This window comes from Somniosus microcephalus, chromosome 5 (assembly GCF_052327205.1).
Source record: "Somniosus microcephalus isolate GS21.2 chromosome 5, FLI_Smic_1.0, whole genome shotgun sequence".
NCBI classification, from domain to species: Eukaryota; Metazoa; Chordata; class Chondrichthyes; order Squaliformes; family Somniosidae; genus Somniosus; species Somniosus microcephalus.
In genome coordinates, this window is record NC_140991.1 from 295792717 (window position 1) to 295809123 (window position 16407).

The window sequence follows — 16407 nt, forward strand, 5'->3', positions numbered from 1 at the left end:
TCTCGGCCTTGAATATACTGAAAGACTCAGCATTCACAGCCCTCTGGGGCAGAGAATTCCAAAGATTCACAACCCTCAGTGAAGAAATTCCTCCTCATCTCAGTCTTAAATGGCCGACCCCTTATCCTGACACTATGCCCCCTAGTTCTAGACACTCCAGCCAGAGGAAACAACCTCTCAGCATCTACCCTGTCAATCCCCTTCAGAATCTTGTATATTTCAATGAGATCACCTCTCATTCTTCTAAACTCCAGAGAGTATCGGCCCATTCTACACAATCTCTCATCATAGGAATCAAACTAGTGAACCTTTGTTGCACCGCCTCCAAGGCAAGTATATCCTTCCTTAGATAAGGAGACCAGAACTCTGCACAGTACTCCAGGTGTGGTCTCACCAAAGGCCCTGTAGAAGATAATTACTTTTACTCAGTCTCATCGTAGCTAAGTATTTTCTTCCCAGATATCAGCCTGGCAAACCACTGTTGGACTTTCTCCAAGGCCAGGACATCCTCTGTAAGTTGGAGAACCCAAGTGATGCTCCGAATGAGATCTGATCAGCACTCCGTAAGTGTAACGGTATTTACAAGTAGCTATGGCTTCTTTTGAGTTGTGAGCCATGGCGGGTCGTACCATAACGTTGTCCTGCCGGCGACACATCGGTGTAGCCAAACCGACATGGGAGTAACTAAAAATGATCGGCGGCGATCATTCCTTCCTGTAGGAGGGGACTGAACAAAGAAAACAAAACTTTGACACCCTGCGGGGTTCAAACTGAGACAAGGCCTCAGATAAGCGCCTACGTCAGACCTATTACCATCTCGTCTCACCTTGACTATCTCTTAATGTCTCTTCTTTCACCCCCTCCCCCATTTCCCAGCCCCCAAACTGCCTTTTAATCTGTTTCATTTCCTGCCTTTTTTTCTCAGTTCTGAGGAAGGGTTTCGACCTGAAACGTTGACTCTATTTCTCTCTCCACGGATGTTGCCTGGCCTGCTGAGTTTTTCCAGTGTCTTCTGTTGTTATCGCGGTATTTCCTTGTTTTTCTATTCAGTGCCTCATGTGATGAAACCTAGCATCTCATTAACCTTTTTGAACCAGCGAGCTAGCTTTTACTGCTAGCAAGTACCTGGACCCTAAATCCTTTTATCCGTCTTTCTACTTCCCCAGCCCCACCCCCTCCATGTCCCACTATTGGTGGCAGAGCCTTCAGTCGCCTCAGGTACTCTGGAGCTCCAACTCTCAACCTCTCCACTTCTCTCTCTGCTTTTAAAATCCTTCTCATAAACCATCTTTTCAATCGCATTTTGGTCACCTCTTTTAACACGCCCTCCATGGCTCAGCATCTGTTTCTTTGTCCATTTGTTTTTCTCCATGCTCTAATGTGCTTTTGGAAATTTTCTACATTGCAGGCATTATATATAAATGTAACTTGTTATTCAACTATTTGCAACCTACCCCATTGAATCCCTTTAATTACAGACTTTAACTCCCTCCAAATTAATTGCTTCTTAGCATGTATTTGATTAGAATTGGTAAAAATGTGTTTTAGGTCCTGTTAGATAAAGAAGGGGAGCAGCTCATGGACTGGCACAACTTGTCGGGCTTATGTCAACATGGCAATAACTTACCCACAATGGTTGCCTACACATTCAATTTATGATATTTTGAGGGTGGGTGAAAAAGCTTCTGGGAAGAGGAAAGAGGGTAGCCAAAACTCTCATGAAGCAATGACTTAAAAAATAAGATGGAGGTCTAGCAAAGGGAATTTGAAGTTTTAGGTGCTAGATCAAAGAGCAGGAGCTCAAGAATAGTCATTTCAGGATTACTCCTGTTGCCAAGAGCTAGGCCAGTTGGAAAGAAGCAGATTAGATTCTTCAATATGTGGCTTTGAGAGATGTAGTAGAGGGAAGATTTCACATTCCTAGGACAATGATTTGAGTTCTGGGGAAGGAGGTGTACAGATGGGATGGACTTCACTCCATTAGTAACAGTGTCTTCACAGAGAAGGTAAATGGAGCAGTGAGGGAAGGTGTTGACTAACAAGCCAGTGGCAAGGGAAGGGCAAGACTTTAAAATAGATAGCATAAAGGTAGGATGTTCTTTTTTTAATTATTAAACAAGTTGGTAATGTGACAGAGGCAAGTGTGGCAGTAGGTGGAGAGGGCGAACTAGTAGATGGAGGCGTATAATATGTTAGAAATGAAATACCTGACTGCAGGCTGAGCAAGACTGGGAGCTAAATACACCAAGATATAGGCATTTTAGAACGGATAAGGAAAATAAGAAATTTACGTACACAAATCTTCGAAGGTGGCAGGACAAGTTGAAAAGCGGTTTTAAAAAAAACACGTGGGATTCTTGGCTTTATAAATAGAGGCAGAGAAGACAAACGCAAGGAAGATATGGTAAACCTTCATAAATCACTGGTTCAGCCTTAGCTGGAGTGTTGTGTCCAATTCTGAGCACCACACGTTAGGCCTTGGAAAAGGCGTAAAGGAAACTAGCGAAGCTGGGACTGTGCACCTTAGACCAGACAGTTAAGGTGAGAATTCATAGAAGTGTTTAAAATTATGAAAGGTTTTCATCGATTAAATAAGGTTTCCACTGGTGGGTGGGTCGGTAACTAGAGGACACAGATTTAAGATAATTGGCAAAAGAACCAGAGGGGAGATGAGGAGAACTGCCTGAAAGGGTGGTGGAGATTGATTCAATAATAACTTTGAAAAGGGAATTGTATATACGCTTGAGAAGGAAAATTGAAGGCCTACGGGGGAAAGAGCGGGGCGGAAGGATTCATTGGATAGCTCTGTCAAAGTGCCACCTTCTGGGCTGTAAGGTTCTATGATTCCAACTGTAATAACTTTGAACAGAGGAATGTATGTATATGCAGATCCTAGAGGATGATGAGAAGAAAAATGTGGTATTAATGGAAGTTTTAAACTTGACTATTGCTCAGGAGAGGCCAAAGGGCGTAGAAGGCGATATTCGGTTGGAGGTTGCAGAAATAGGCTGGGCCAAGGATGTAGAGGGCGTTGAAGATGAGAATAATGATGTGGTTTTTAAATTTCATGTGTCGGGGAATAGGGAGCACGATGGGTAAGGACAGGGCAGCTCAGTTTTGGACATATTCTGAAGGATGGGAGGCCAGAAAGGAAGACACTGGTCTGGACATCATTTCTCCAAAGTGTGGATAAGAGTTTCAGTGGTGATGAGGTTGAAATCGAGTGAAGGCGCACAGTGTTCTGGAGGTCTTGGTGATGGATATGATACAGGGTTTGAAGCTAAGCTCTGGGTGAAACAAGATGCCACGGTGTATGCTCTGGTTCAACTTGAACTGGCTCAGCTGATTAAGTGAGTGACTGTGGAGTTTATGGTGAAGATCAAAAACTATAGAGCTGGTCCTCGCAGTGCTCAGTGGGAGGTAACTTTGACTTATCTGTTGTATCCGTGTGTTAATGGAGACACAGAATGCAGGAGTTGGTTTAACAGGTGTTTACTGAACAAAGTCTGGAGGTGAACTAAAAGACACAAGACGCTATACAGGCTTATATACCCGAGTGGTCACTACTGGTATTACAGTACATGGGCGCTTAAAAAGGTACATACACTACAATTCCTCCCCTTTTAGATAATTAGTACATAACATTTTAAGTAATCATTAATTAACATGTTTCCGGATAACGCCTCGGTGGTGTAGTAGTTTTCGGTGGTGTAGTAGGTTCTTTTGGCAAGGTCGATTCGGCTTGAATGCCAGTGTCGGGTTCATCTGGTTCCAGTATCACCGGATCAGAGGTAGATACTATGGGTATCTCTACTTCATCATTAGGCGTATAGAGTTGTGTAGGTTGTCCCTTTTCGGATGACTTTATGATCTGGTCAGCATGGCGCCTTATTATGCTTTCACCAATGTCCACGGTATACATCAGCGGTCCTAGTCGTGTGCAAATAGTTCCAGGCTGCCATTTCTCGGTACGGTAGTCCCGGGCCAAAACTTGTTGACCTATCTGGAAGGTTCTAGTTGGCCTTTCATTCATGCCTTGAAATTGCCGGTTCTCTACGTCCCTTCTGATGTTTGGCTTGATCAAATCCAGCCGGCATCTTAGTCTTCTATTGAAAAACATCATGGCGGGAGTTTGGTTTGTAACCACATGTGTTGCATTCCTGTATGCAAACAAGAAGTTGTCTACCTTATGTTGTAGATTTATGTCTTCATTACCCATGGCCTTTATGGCCCTCTTGAAGGTCTGGACAAACCTTTCAGCTAATCCATTGGTGGCGGGATGGTATGGGGCGGACGTGTAGTGCTTAACCCCATTGTTTTTTAAGAACTTCCTGAATTCTTCGGACACAAATTGCGGTCCATTATCAGAACAGATCTGTTCAGGCAGCCCATTCCTGGCAAATATGGTCCTTAATACTGTGATGGTTTTTTCCGTGGTGGTGGAGGACATCTTTATTACCTCCGGCCACTTGGAGTGTGCATCAACCGCGATTAAGAACACGGAGTCCGTAAATGGACCAGCAAAGTCGATATGTACCCTTTGCCATGGAGATGAGGGCCACTCCCATGGATGTAGAGGGGCTTGTGGTGGGGCGTTTTGGACCTTCTGGCATCCTAGACAGCTCTTGGTCATTTCTTCGATGTCTCCATCGATACCTGGCCACCACACAAACGCTCTGGCTAGGTTCTTTATTTTCACTCCACCCAGATGCCCCTCGTGAAGCTCCTTTAGCACTTTATCCTGGAGTTTGGGTGGAATCACCACTCTGGATCCACACATCAAGGTTCCTCGGCACACTGACAGCTGTTCTCTTCTTTGCGAGAATGCTGGCGACAGTGGTTCGCCATGTGCTGGCCATCCCTTCACCATTAAATCGTAGACTCGTGAGAGAGTCGGGTCATTTCTCGTTTCCTTTTCAATGGTAGAATTTGTTACTGGTAGACATTCTACTATGGTTGAGTGGAACATCTCCACTGGGTCCACTGTAGGTGCCTCTTCTACCGTTGGCAACGGTAGGCGCGATAAACCGTCAGCATTCCCATGCTGTTTTGATCCTTTGTATTCTATGTCATATTGGTGTGCCCCTAGGAAAAGGGACCACCTCTGTAGCCTTTGCGCTGTCATAATGGGAACGCCCTTTTTAGGGTTGAATATGGAGACGAGGGGTTGATGGTCAGTCAACAAGGTAAATTTTTGTCCGTGTAGGTAATGGTTGAATTTCTTCACTCCCCACACCAGGCTGAGTGCTTCCCTGTCGATCTGGGCATAGTTACGCTCAGCTGAGTTCAATGAGCGTGACGCAAAAGCTATCGGCCGCTCCGAGCCATCGGGGAATCTATGCGATAATACCGCTCCTACGCCGTAAGGGGATGCATCGCACGCCAGTCTGATTGGAAGTGATGGGTTGTAATGAGCCAACACTTCCTTGGACGTGATCAAGCCTTTGCATTTATGGAAGGCACGTTTACAGTCTTCGCTCCATTTCCAAATTACTCCTGTTTGTAGCAGTGCGTTAAGAGGGTGCAGAACAGTTGAGAAGTTCGGTAAAAATTCATGATAGTAATTTATCAATCCCAGGAACGATCTTAATTGTGAGACATTTTCAGGTGCTGGGGCTTTTATGACCGCTTCAATTTTTTCAGGCGACTTATGCAACCCTTCGTCGTTAATTATATGGCCACAATATGATATTTGTTTCTGGAAAAAATTCGCACTTGGGGTGATTTGCTCATAGGCCCCGTTCTCTCAGCCTAGTGAGCACCTGCTCCAAATTGGCAAGGTGCTTGTTGTCGTTTTCTCCTGTTAAAAGGATGTCGTCTAGGTAGCATTGAGTCCCCAGAATCCCTTGCAGGACTTGCTCCATAGCTCTTTGCCAGATAGCTGGAGCTGATGCTACTCCGAAAACCAGTCGATTGTACTGGTACAGGCCTTTGTGTGTGTTTATCGTGAGATACTTTTTAGAGGCCTCCTCAACCTCCATCTGTAGATATGCCTGTGCCAAGTCAATTTTGGTGAAACGTTTCCCTCCGGATAGTGAGGCGAAAATATCTTCTATCCTCGGAAGAGGATACTGCATCGTGTGAAGGACCGGGTTTACAGTCACCTTGAAGTCCCCACAGATGCGAATTTTTCTCGGTTCTTCAGACTTATCATTATTCAACGTTTTCTTCATGACCGGGACGATGGGTGTTGCCCACTCGCTCCAATCTACCTTGGATAACACGCCTGCTTTTTCCAAATTCTCCAGCTCTGCCTCGACTGCTGGACGAATTGCGTATGGCACCGGCCTTGCCTTAAAAAACTTGGGAATTGCCGCATCTTCCACTTTTATTGAGGCGGTGACGCCTTTCAAGGTTCCTAGTTCCCGTTGAAACACTTCTTTGGCGTTAGCCAAGATGTCTTTTAATCGTTCAGGTATGACGTCATCATTTGTACTTTTCTGTACTTTTCCTTATTGATTTTTTTTCTGTCAGTGGATTTTTTGTTTCCAGATCGGCATACACGTGCAATGTGTCCCATCTTTCCGCATTGCCTGCATGCTTTGTCCTTGAACCAGCAGTCCCTCTGGTCATGGGTGGATCTGCCGCAGCGATAACATCTCTCGAAACCCCGTGTCATTTCATGGGTGCCGAAGTCCTGTGGCTTTTGCTGTATCTCTGCAGCTCCTCTTGCTGCTGCTTCGTATGATACAGCCACACTGAAAGCCTTGTCCAGTGTCAAATCTTTCTCAGAAAGTAGCCTTTTCTGTGTTCCTTCACTTAGGCGACCGCAGACGAATTTGTCTCGTAGAGAATCTGCCAGTCCTGCCCCGAATTGGCAGTGCTTTGACAGCTTTCTTAATTCGGTGAGGTAATCAGCGTTACTTTCATTCTTGCGCTGATTCCTCCTGAAGAATTTGAATCGTTCCACTATCAGCAGCGGTGTTGGGTTTAAGTGCTCCTGTAGGGTATCAACAATCTCCTTAAAATTCCTGTCCATCGGTTTGGCTGGAGTGATTAAGTTTCGTAACAGCCCGTATGTCCTTACGCCCATCAGATTTAGAAGTACCGATGTCTTTTTATCATCCTCTACTTCATTCGCTGTGCAATATACCTCCACTCTTTCCACATATGTGGTCCAATCCTCTATATCACTATCGAAAGCAGTAATATTGCCAGTCTTAGGCATCCTGAAAATCAAAAATGGCGTCTCCCGCGCTTTCCTTTCTTCCCTGCCGAGAAAAAATGGCGCCTCCCGCGCTTTCCCGCCGCTGACAACGCTGTTCTCCGCGGTTTTTATTTACACAGATATTTTTAATAGTTGGAGACTCGTTCCCGCCGGACTCTTTGGGACTTTTCCCTCCCTCTGCTTGGTCCGAATGCCGACCTGCTTTGCAGCGCCGGCCGTCTCCCGAGTGCGCCACCCTCCGTCTCTGTTTGCCTCCGCCTTCCGACTCGCTGCTCGGCCCCGCTGCAGAGCCACCCGATCGAGCCCCAGCCCGCCGCCCAGGAAGGATTAGTGCAATACCTGCCACCAGCCCGATTAGCTGGTGAAACCACAGTTTTTTTTTTTTTCTTCGACCTTCGCCTGAGGAATCGATCTCCTTGAGGTGCTGCCGAATTGCAGGTAAGTCCGTTTCCAATTCGTCGCCACTGTTGTATCCGTGTGTTAATGGAGACACGGAATGCAGGAGTTGGTTTAACAGGTGTTTACTGAACAAAGTCTGGAGGTGAACTAAAAGATACAAGACGCTATACAGGCTTATATACCAGAGTGGTCACTACTGGTATTACAGTACACAGGGGCTCTTAAAGGTACATACACTACATTATCTGTGACTTGACGTTGGACAGGCAGTCTCACAGAATAGAGGCGGTTGTCGGGTCAAATGAAGAGAGGGACAGAGTCTCATTAGCATACATATGGAAGCTGGTCTCTGTGCTCATGTAGATCAGGAAAAGGAAGGGGCGACGCCTAATCCTGTGGTACTCTGGAGATTGTCTGTGTGAGGGTGAGAAGGGAAACCATAGCTGGAAATGTGCTAACCTGTGTTTGGATAGGTAGGGGTAGAAGCCCACAAGGGCAGTCCCACTCAGCTGTACAACAGAGGAAAAAGCGATGGAGGATGATGGTGTGGAGAGGGTCAGGGGGACGGTGGGGTATCTCATTGTGGTCAGTCACAGAGGATGCCATACAGGACTTTGGTTTGGGCAGTCTCAGTGCTGTGAGAAGGCAGCAGGCAGATTGAAAGGATTCAATTGGAGTTTTAGGAGACTAGAACTTTGTGCCAGGATGGCAATGACACATTTGAGGAGCTTAGGGAAGAAAGGGAGGTTAAAGGTGAGATGGTAGTTGAAGATGGTGGATTGTTTTCTGAAGAGTGGGATGTTGATTAGAGTTTTGTGAAGGAGAGGGTTGGTGGCTGAACAAAGAGCACCATTAACAATGTGGGCTAGTATGGGGGCTAGATAAGGTAATAGAGTGGGCGGGAGTTTAGTGGGAAGGGGATTGAAGGAGCAGGAAATGTGTCTGATGTAAGAGATGAGCATCGAGAGAGCAGGTGGGAACCTGCAGTGTGACAGAAGATTGGAGCTGAAGAGACAGCTACAGGGAAGGTCTCAATCTTAGAAAAAAAATCCATGAGTTCTTCCCAGGCACAGTTAGTGATAACCCATTGAATCAAGGTTCCAATATGTACATTAGACAATAGAAGAATTTGGCTGTCCCATTAGTACCCCAACACAAATTCCATAGGATTTTTGTGCTTTCTGAAATCAGTTACCCTTATGCCACCCAATATTATTTGTTTGAATACTGCAGTTATTTTGGATGATATGATTTATGGAAATAATAGTAAACTAAAGATGAACTAATTAAAATGAATACTTCATGGAAAGATTTTTTAAAAATCGTATTCTAGTTGCTGCCAAGTGCAGTAGGTATTTCAATATGAAAGGTACATACATAGTTGGGGTTCCATGCCTCATACGACAAGTGATGCTGTGCTTCGATAGCAACATAGGCCACAAAGACTGAAAACAGCAGTAAAGGGCTGATAACTCTCCAGGTCACATGCCAGTAAAGGTTGGGTCGGCGACCAGTCATAAATTCCAAATCATCACAGAATCTGAGAAAAAGGAAAAATAGTTTGATGTCAGATTTTTGATGTGTGTCTTTAGAACAAGTAAAAATACTAAGGGGGAAATATTCAGTCGGTTAGCGCCTCCAGTTAGCACCTGGCAGGGGTGCTAATGGGGCGCTGATGCAGTAGCGCCAGGGCGAGGCGAATCCAGCGATGCATGCCAAATCCGTGTTCCCCCGCCACCCCCCCCCAGCGACAAGTTACTGCCGGGGACCTCAGCGCCAGGCAGATCGTGACGTCAGTGAGTAGGCAACGCTCACTGGGTGCCCGATCTACAAAACTCATTGTCGCCCCCCTGACTTAGCACCTCGTCCCGACAGTGACAGGGAGGGGAGACACAAGCAGGCGGATGCCGGCTTCAGGGGCGCTACTTAAAGGGATCATGAGTAATGAGTCGCAGCTGTCATGTTAGTGCTGTTTCACTGCTTCCTTGTCAGTTTGACACTGAATTACACTGTTGCACAGTCACTTAAAGGTTATTTAGTATCAGGAATGTTGTGGCTACTAACAATTAGTTACATTTATTCTCACAACATATCAAAGTGCTACACTTGGTTACGTTAATGGGGGCTGTACTGGCAGTTGACCTCGCTCTCCAGGATCTACTGCGGAGGGAGCGGAGGCAGCAAGAAAGATTGGAACATGTGGCCAGAGGGAGGAGAAGGGCCATCAGGGCTCTCAACAGGAGGCCTTACACTCCGAGGTTATTCCAAGAGCACTTCTCCTACCTCCAATTAAATGAGGAGCAGTGTATTAGACGGCTCCGCTTCAGCAAGGAGGTGGTCACATAACTCTGCCCCCTCCTGCAACCAGACCTCCAGCCTCAGATCAGGCTGACCATGGTTCTCTCAGTGGCAGTCAAGGTCACCATCGCCCTCAATTGCTTCGCCAGCGGATCCTTCCAGTCTGCAACAGGAGACATAGCTAACATCTCGCAGTTCACCATCCATCGCTGCATCTGGGAGGTCACAGAGGCTCTCTACGGTAGGAGAAGTGACTACATTTCCTTCCCCATCACTAGAAAGAAGCAGGACGAACATGCATGTGGCTTTGCCAGGATAGTGGGCTTCCCCATGATGCAGGGGGCCATTGACTGCACCCACGTGGCTTTGCAGGCACCGCATAATAATCCTGAGGTCTTCTGTAACCGCAAAGACTACCACTCACTTAATGTGCAGTTAGTGTACAACCACAGACAGCGAATCCTCAATGCGAATGCCCGCTATCCTGGCAGCAGCCACGATGCCTTCATCCTGCGCCAGACCGGTGTGCCAGCAGTCTTCCAGCCACCACGTCAAGCTCACGGCTGGCTGCTCAGAGACAAGGGCTATCCGCTCTCCACCTGGCTCATGACTCCCCTCCGCAACCCCAACACTCCTGCCCAGCACTCATATAATGAGAGTCATGCCGCCACCAGGAACATCATTGAGCAGACCATCGGGGTGCTCAAGCAACGGTTCCGCTGCCTTGACCGCTCAGGAGGAGCCCTCCAGTACTCGCCTGAGGGGGTGTCCCATTTCATGGTGGTCTGCTGCATGCTCCACAACTTGGCCATCGTGAGGGCCCAGCCCTTGCCACCAGGGATTGCAGGACCACCTCAGAAGGCGAGGAGGAGGAGGAAGAGGGCGAGGAGGAGGAGGACGAAGAGGATGAGGAACAACAGGAGCGAGGGAGGAGGCAGCCACTCAATTGGCCTTCTGCAAGGGCGGTCCGTGACAACCTCATCAGACTGCGGTTCCAATAAATGAAACCCCAGATCCCCATTGCTCACCACATCCCTATCATTCCATCCCTGTCACAGGCCATATCACAGTGCAAGCTGAAATGAGAGACACCACAAAATAATACAAACTGAATTAATAAATTTATCAAAAAACACATTTACAACAACAATATTAACTAGTCACCCTTGTGCAATCCCTTAGTGCCTGTCGTTAATGTGCCTTTGCCAACTCTAGTGCTGCTACGAAGTGTTGGCCCAGTGGTTGCAGCAGGGCTGGAGGAAGGCAGCTGAGTGTCCGTGCGGGAGACTTCAGATGGCTTTACAGGACACCCTCGACCAGCTCTGGGCCTGGAAGGCCCGGCTGTAGACTGCACCACCTTAGCATGGGCGGCAGCAGTCTGGGCTGGCTGGATGACAGGCAGCAACAAGGGCAATGGCGGAGTGCCAGTGGTGGGAGCAGGAATGCTGTCATCCTGAGAGAGGACAGCAGCTTCCTGCTCCACTGACCCACTGCCACTCCCCTGGGGCAGCACCTCAGCATCCCTAGCAATCTGCTGGAGCACAGATTGCTGGCCTTCTGCGACACCGTGAAAACCCCAGTCAATGGTGGTAGACCCAGCCACGATGGTAGCAATCAGAGCTTGCATGGCATCAAGCTGAGACTGCATGAGAGCAGTCTGAGAATGGATGCCACCAAGCATAGACTGCATTACAGCACTGAGATATTGCGTCACTTCTGCCTGTGCTGCAATGGAAGCTGCCAGATCACCCATCACATGCGGCATCAGGTCTGGGTCACCACGGTCTCTCTGGGAATGTACCATCTTTTGCAGCCTAGAAATGATGGGCTCCATGGTGTGCGCAGAGCTCTGTGCAATGTTGGAGGTGGGCTCCTCCACGCTCCTTACCATTGACGAGAGGCTCTCTGGCACGCTTGCCATTGCACCTATCATCTCCGTGTGCATGCCTATCACCCTTCTTCTAAAGGCCTCCCCATTGAAGCCTTCATCTAAGTCCTGTGCAGCAGAACTTGCCCTACAGGGAGCTGGCCCCCGAGCTACCCTTTCCACCTGGTCTTGCTGCAGCTCACTCGTCCCTGGTGCCTCAACCTGTGCAGATCCCGCTACTATAGTAGCCTTTAAAGAATGCGTCGTGCCAGTATCGGAGCTGTTGCCTGCAGGTGAAACATAGAAGATAGAAGCAGGAGTAGGCCATTCGGCCCCTCGAGCCTGCTCCGCCATTCAGTGAGATCATGGCTGATCATCCAAATTCATTACCCTGTCCCTGCCTTCTCCCCATATCCCTTGATCCCTTTAGCCTTAAGAAATATATCCAACTCCTTCTTGAATATATTTAATGAACTGGCCTCCACTGCCCTCTGTGGCAGAGAATTCCACAGGTTCACCACTCTCTGGGTGAAGAAATTCCTCCTCATCGCAGTCATAAATGGCTTACCCCTTATCCGTAGACTATGACCCCTGGTTCTGGACTCCCCTGCCATCGGAAACATCCTTCCTGCATCTAGTCTGTCCAGGCCTGACAGAATTTTATAGGTTTCGATGAGATCCCCTCTCAATCTTCTAAACTCCAGTGAGTATAAGCCCAATCGACACAATCTCTCCTCATATGTCATTCCTGCCATCCCAGGTATCAGCCTGGTGAATCTTCGCTGCACTCCTTCCATGGCAAGAACGTCCTTCCTCAGATAAGGCGACCAAAACTGCACACAATACTCAAGGTGTGGTCTCACCAAGGCCCTGTACAACTGCAGCAAGACATCCTTGTTCCTGTACTCGAACCCTCTTGCTACGAAGGCCAACATACCATTTGCCTTCTTAACCGCCTGCTGCACCTGCATGCTTACCTTCAGCGACTGGTGCACAAGAACACCCAGGTCTCTTTGCACTTCCCCTTCTCCCAATCTATTGCCATTCAAATAATAATCTGCCTTCCTGTTTTTGCCACCAAAGTGGATAACCTCACATTTATCCACATTATAGTGCATTTGCCATGTTTCTGCCCAATCACCCAACCTGTCCAAATCGTACTGGAGTTTCACGACATCCTCCTCACAGCTTACCCTCCCACCCAGCTTTGTGTCGTCTGCAAATTTGGAGATATTACATCCAATTCCCTCGTCCAGATCATCATTTAATATATATTGTGAACATTTGGGGTCCTAGGACCGATCCTTGCGGTACCCCACTAGTCACTGCCTGCCACTCGGAAAACGACCCGTTTATTCCAACTCTTTGCTTTCTATCCGCCAACCAGTTCTCTATCCAAGTCAATACCTTGCCCCCAATCCCACGTGCCTTAATTTTGCACGCTAATCTCTTATGCGGGACCTTATCGAAAGCCTTCTAAAAGTCCAAATACACCACATCCACTGGTTCTCCCTTATCTATTTTACCAGTTACATCCTCAAAAAATTCCAGTAGATTAGTCAAGCACGATTTACCATTTGTAAATCCATGTTGACTTTGTCCGATCCTGTCACTGCTTTCCAAGTGCTCTGCTATTACATCATTTATAATGGACTCTAGCATTTTCCCCACTACCGATGTCAGGCTTACCGGTCTATAATTCCCCGCTTTTTCTCTACCACCTTTTTTGAATAGTGGGGTAACATTAGCTACCCTCCAATCCATGGGTACTGTTCCAGAGTTATCGAGTTCTGGAAGATGACCAGCAATGCATCTACTATTTCTAGGGCCACTTCCTTAAGTACCCTAGGATGTAGATTATCAGGCCCTGGGGATTTATCGGCCTTCAGTCCCATCAATTTTCCTAACACCATTTCCCTACAAATACTGATTTCTTTCAGTTCCACCCTTTCATCAGACCCTATGTTCCCCGGCATCTCTGGAAGGTTATTTGTGTCCTCCTTTGTGAAGACAGAACCAAAATATGTATTTAGTTGGTCTGCCATTTCTTTGTTCCCCATTATAAATTCTCCTGATTCTGACTGCAAGGGACCTATGCTTGACTTCAGCAATCTTTTTCTCTTCACATATCTATAAAAGCTTTTACAGTCAGTTTTTATGTTCCCTGCAAGCTTACTCTCATATTCTATATTCCCCTTCTTAATTAATCCCTTTGTCCTCCTTTGTTGAACCCTAAACTGCTCCCAATCCTCAGGATTATTGCTTTTTCTGGCCAATTTATATGTCCTCTCCTTGGATCTTATGCTATCCCTAATTTCCCTTGTTAGCCACGGTTGAGTCACCTTTTTTGTTTTATTTTTATGCCAAACTGGGATGAACAAATTCTGTAATTCATCCATTCGGTCTTTGAATGTTTGCCATTGTCTATCCACCGTCAACCCTTTGAGTGACATTCCCCAATCAATCCTACCCAACTCGCACCTCAGACCATCGTAGTTTCCTTTATTTAAATTGAGGACCCTAGTCTCTGAGCCAACTACTTCATTCTCCATCTTAATGAAGAATTCGATCATATTATGATCGCTCCGACCCATGGGGCCTCGTACAACAAGATTGCTAATTAATCCTCTCTCGTTACATAATACCCAGTCTAAGATGGCCTGATCTCTGGTTGGTTCCTCGACATATTGGTCCAGGAAACCATCCCGGAAACACTCCAGGAATTCCTCCTCCACAGTATTGTTACTAATTTGGTTAGCCCAATCTATATGTAGATTAAAGTCACCCATGATGAATGCAGTGCCCTTATTGCACGCTTCTTTAATTTCCCTTTTAATGCCATCCCCAACCTCCGCCTTACTGTTTGGAGGTCTATATACCACTCCCACTAATGTTTTTTGCCCCTTAGTATTTCTCAATTCTACCGATACAGATTCCATATCATCAGAGCGAATATCCTTCCTTACAATTGTGTTAATCCCTTCTTTAACCATAATGCTACCCCACCTCCCTTTCCTTTTTGCCTATCTTTCCTGAATATCGAATACCCCTGGATGTTGAGTTCCCAGCCTTGGCCATGTTTCCATAATCCCAACCAAATCATATTCGTTTACCTCTATTTGTGCAGCCAATTCATCCACCTTATTACGAATGCTCCTAGCATTAAGACACAAAGCCTTCAGGCTTGTTTTTTTAACGCTCTTAGACCTATTAGAATTATTATTTACTGTGGCCACGTTTGATTTAAACCATTGATTTCTCTAACTTCCACTTTTGTTTTTCTCCTTCTTATCTTTTGCTTTTATCCTCGTTTCCCTTTCCTCTGTCTCCCTGCTCAGGTTCCCAACCCCCTGCCATTTTAGTTTAAACCCTCCCCCTAGGACATCGGTTCCAGCCCTGCTCAGGTGCAAACCGTCCAGTTAGAACTGGTCCCACCTCCCCCAGAACCGGTTCCAATGTCCCAGGAACTTCAATCCCTCCCCGTTGCACCATTCCTCTAGCCACGTATTCATCTGAAATATCCTTCTATTTCTACTCTGACTAGCACGTGGCACTGGTAGTAATCCTGAGATTAATACCTTTGAGGTCCTATTTTTTAATTTACCTCCTAACTCCCTATATTCCGCTTTTAGGACCTCATCCCGCTTTTTACCTATATCGTTGGTGCCTATATGCACCACGACAACTGGCTGTTCACCCTCCCCTTCCAAGATGTTCTGCAGCCGCTCCAAGACATCCTTGACCCTTGCACCAGGGAGGCAACACACCATCCTGGAGTCTCGTTTGCGGCCACAGAAACGCCTATCTATTCCCCTTACAATAGAATCCCCTATTACTATAGCTCTACCCCTCTTTTTCCTCCCGTCCTGTGCAGCAGAGCCACCCCTGGTGCCAGGAAGTTGGCTGCTGCTGCTTTCCTCTGGTAAGCCATCCCCCCCAACAGCACTCAAAGTGGTGTATCTGTTTGAGAGGGGGATGTCCACAGGGGATCCCTGCACTACCTGCCTGCGCCTAGTACTCTGCCTGTTGGTCACCCATTCCCTTTCTGCCTGTTCAACCTCTACCTGCGGAGTGTCCAACTCCGTAAACGTACTATTCACGACGTCCCGAGCATCGCGAATGCTCCAGTATGCATCCAATCGCAGCTCCAGCTGAGATAAGCAGTGATGTGGTATCTTCTTCCCCCCTCCTCTTCTCCTGCCTCGCTCTCAATGGTGCCCTCAGGGACAGGCTGCTCAGGTGCTTGTTCATTATACGAAAGCATAAAGGCACAAGAATCGGGTTAAGGCGAGGGGAGGGGGCAGGAAAGGAGAAATGCATGCATACAGCATGATTAGCTGGAAAGGCTTGTGGGGTGAGGGGGAAGTGGGATGTGAGAAGAAGGAGAAGGGATGAACATACTGTTGTTGTCCCCAAAGGGGTCAACGTTGCCGGTGGCCACAGCGCCCAATAATCTGCAGCACTCGAGTCTGTAGCTCAGACAGTGGTTGGGTGTCGGCTTGTTCCCCCGCCTGTGCGCTCCTACTCCATCCTGTTGTGAGCCACCTTGGCCTGCAAAAGAAAGGAGTGTGTGAGTGAGTGAAGCAATGTGTTTGGCTGATGTGCCTGCCATAGTTGAATAGCTATGATTATGTGCAAGGTGTGAAATGTGGGTGTGAGTGTTGGTAGGCAGAGA

At 47.2% G+C, this 16407-nt stretch overlaps 1 protein-coding gene across 3 annotated transcripts in view; it reads right to left on the bottom strand.

Annotated features, from left to right (window-relative positions):
* Positions 1-16407, bottom strand: part of LOC147117821 (sodium-dependent neutral amino acid transporter B(0)AT3-like) — a 76417-nt gene that overhangs the window by 1915 nt on the left and 58095 nt on the right. For all 3 annotated transcript variants that reach the window (XM_085989170.1, XM_085989169.1, XM_085989168.1), the window contains one exon: positions 8945-9107. In XM_085989170.1, coding sequence (XP_085845296.1) covers positions 8945-9107 — 163 coding nt within the window. The remainder of the gene's footprint in view (positions 1-8944; positions 9108-16407) is intronic.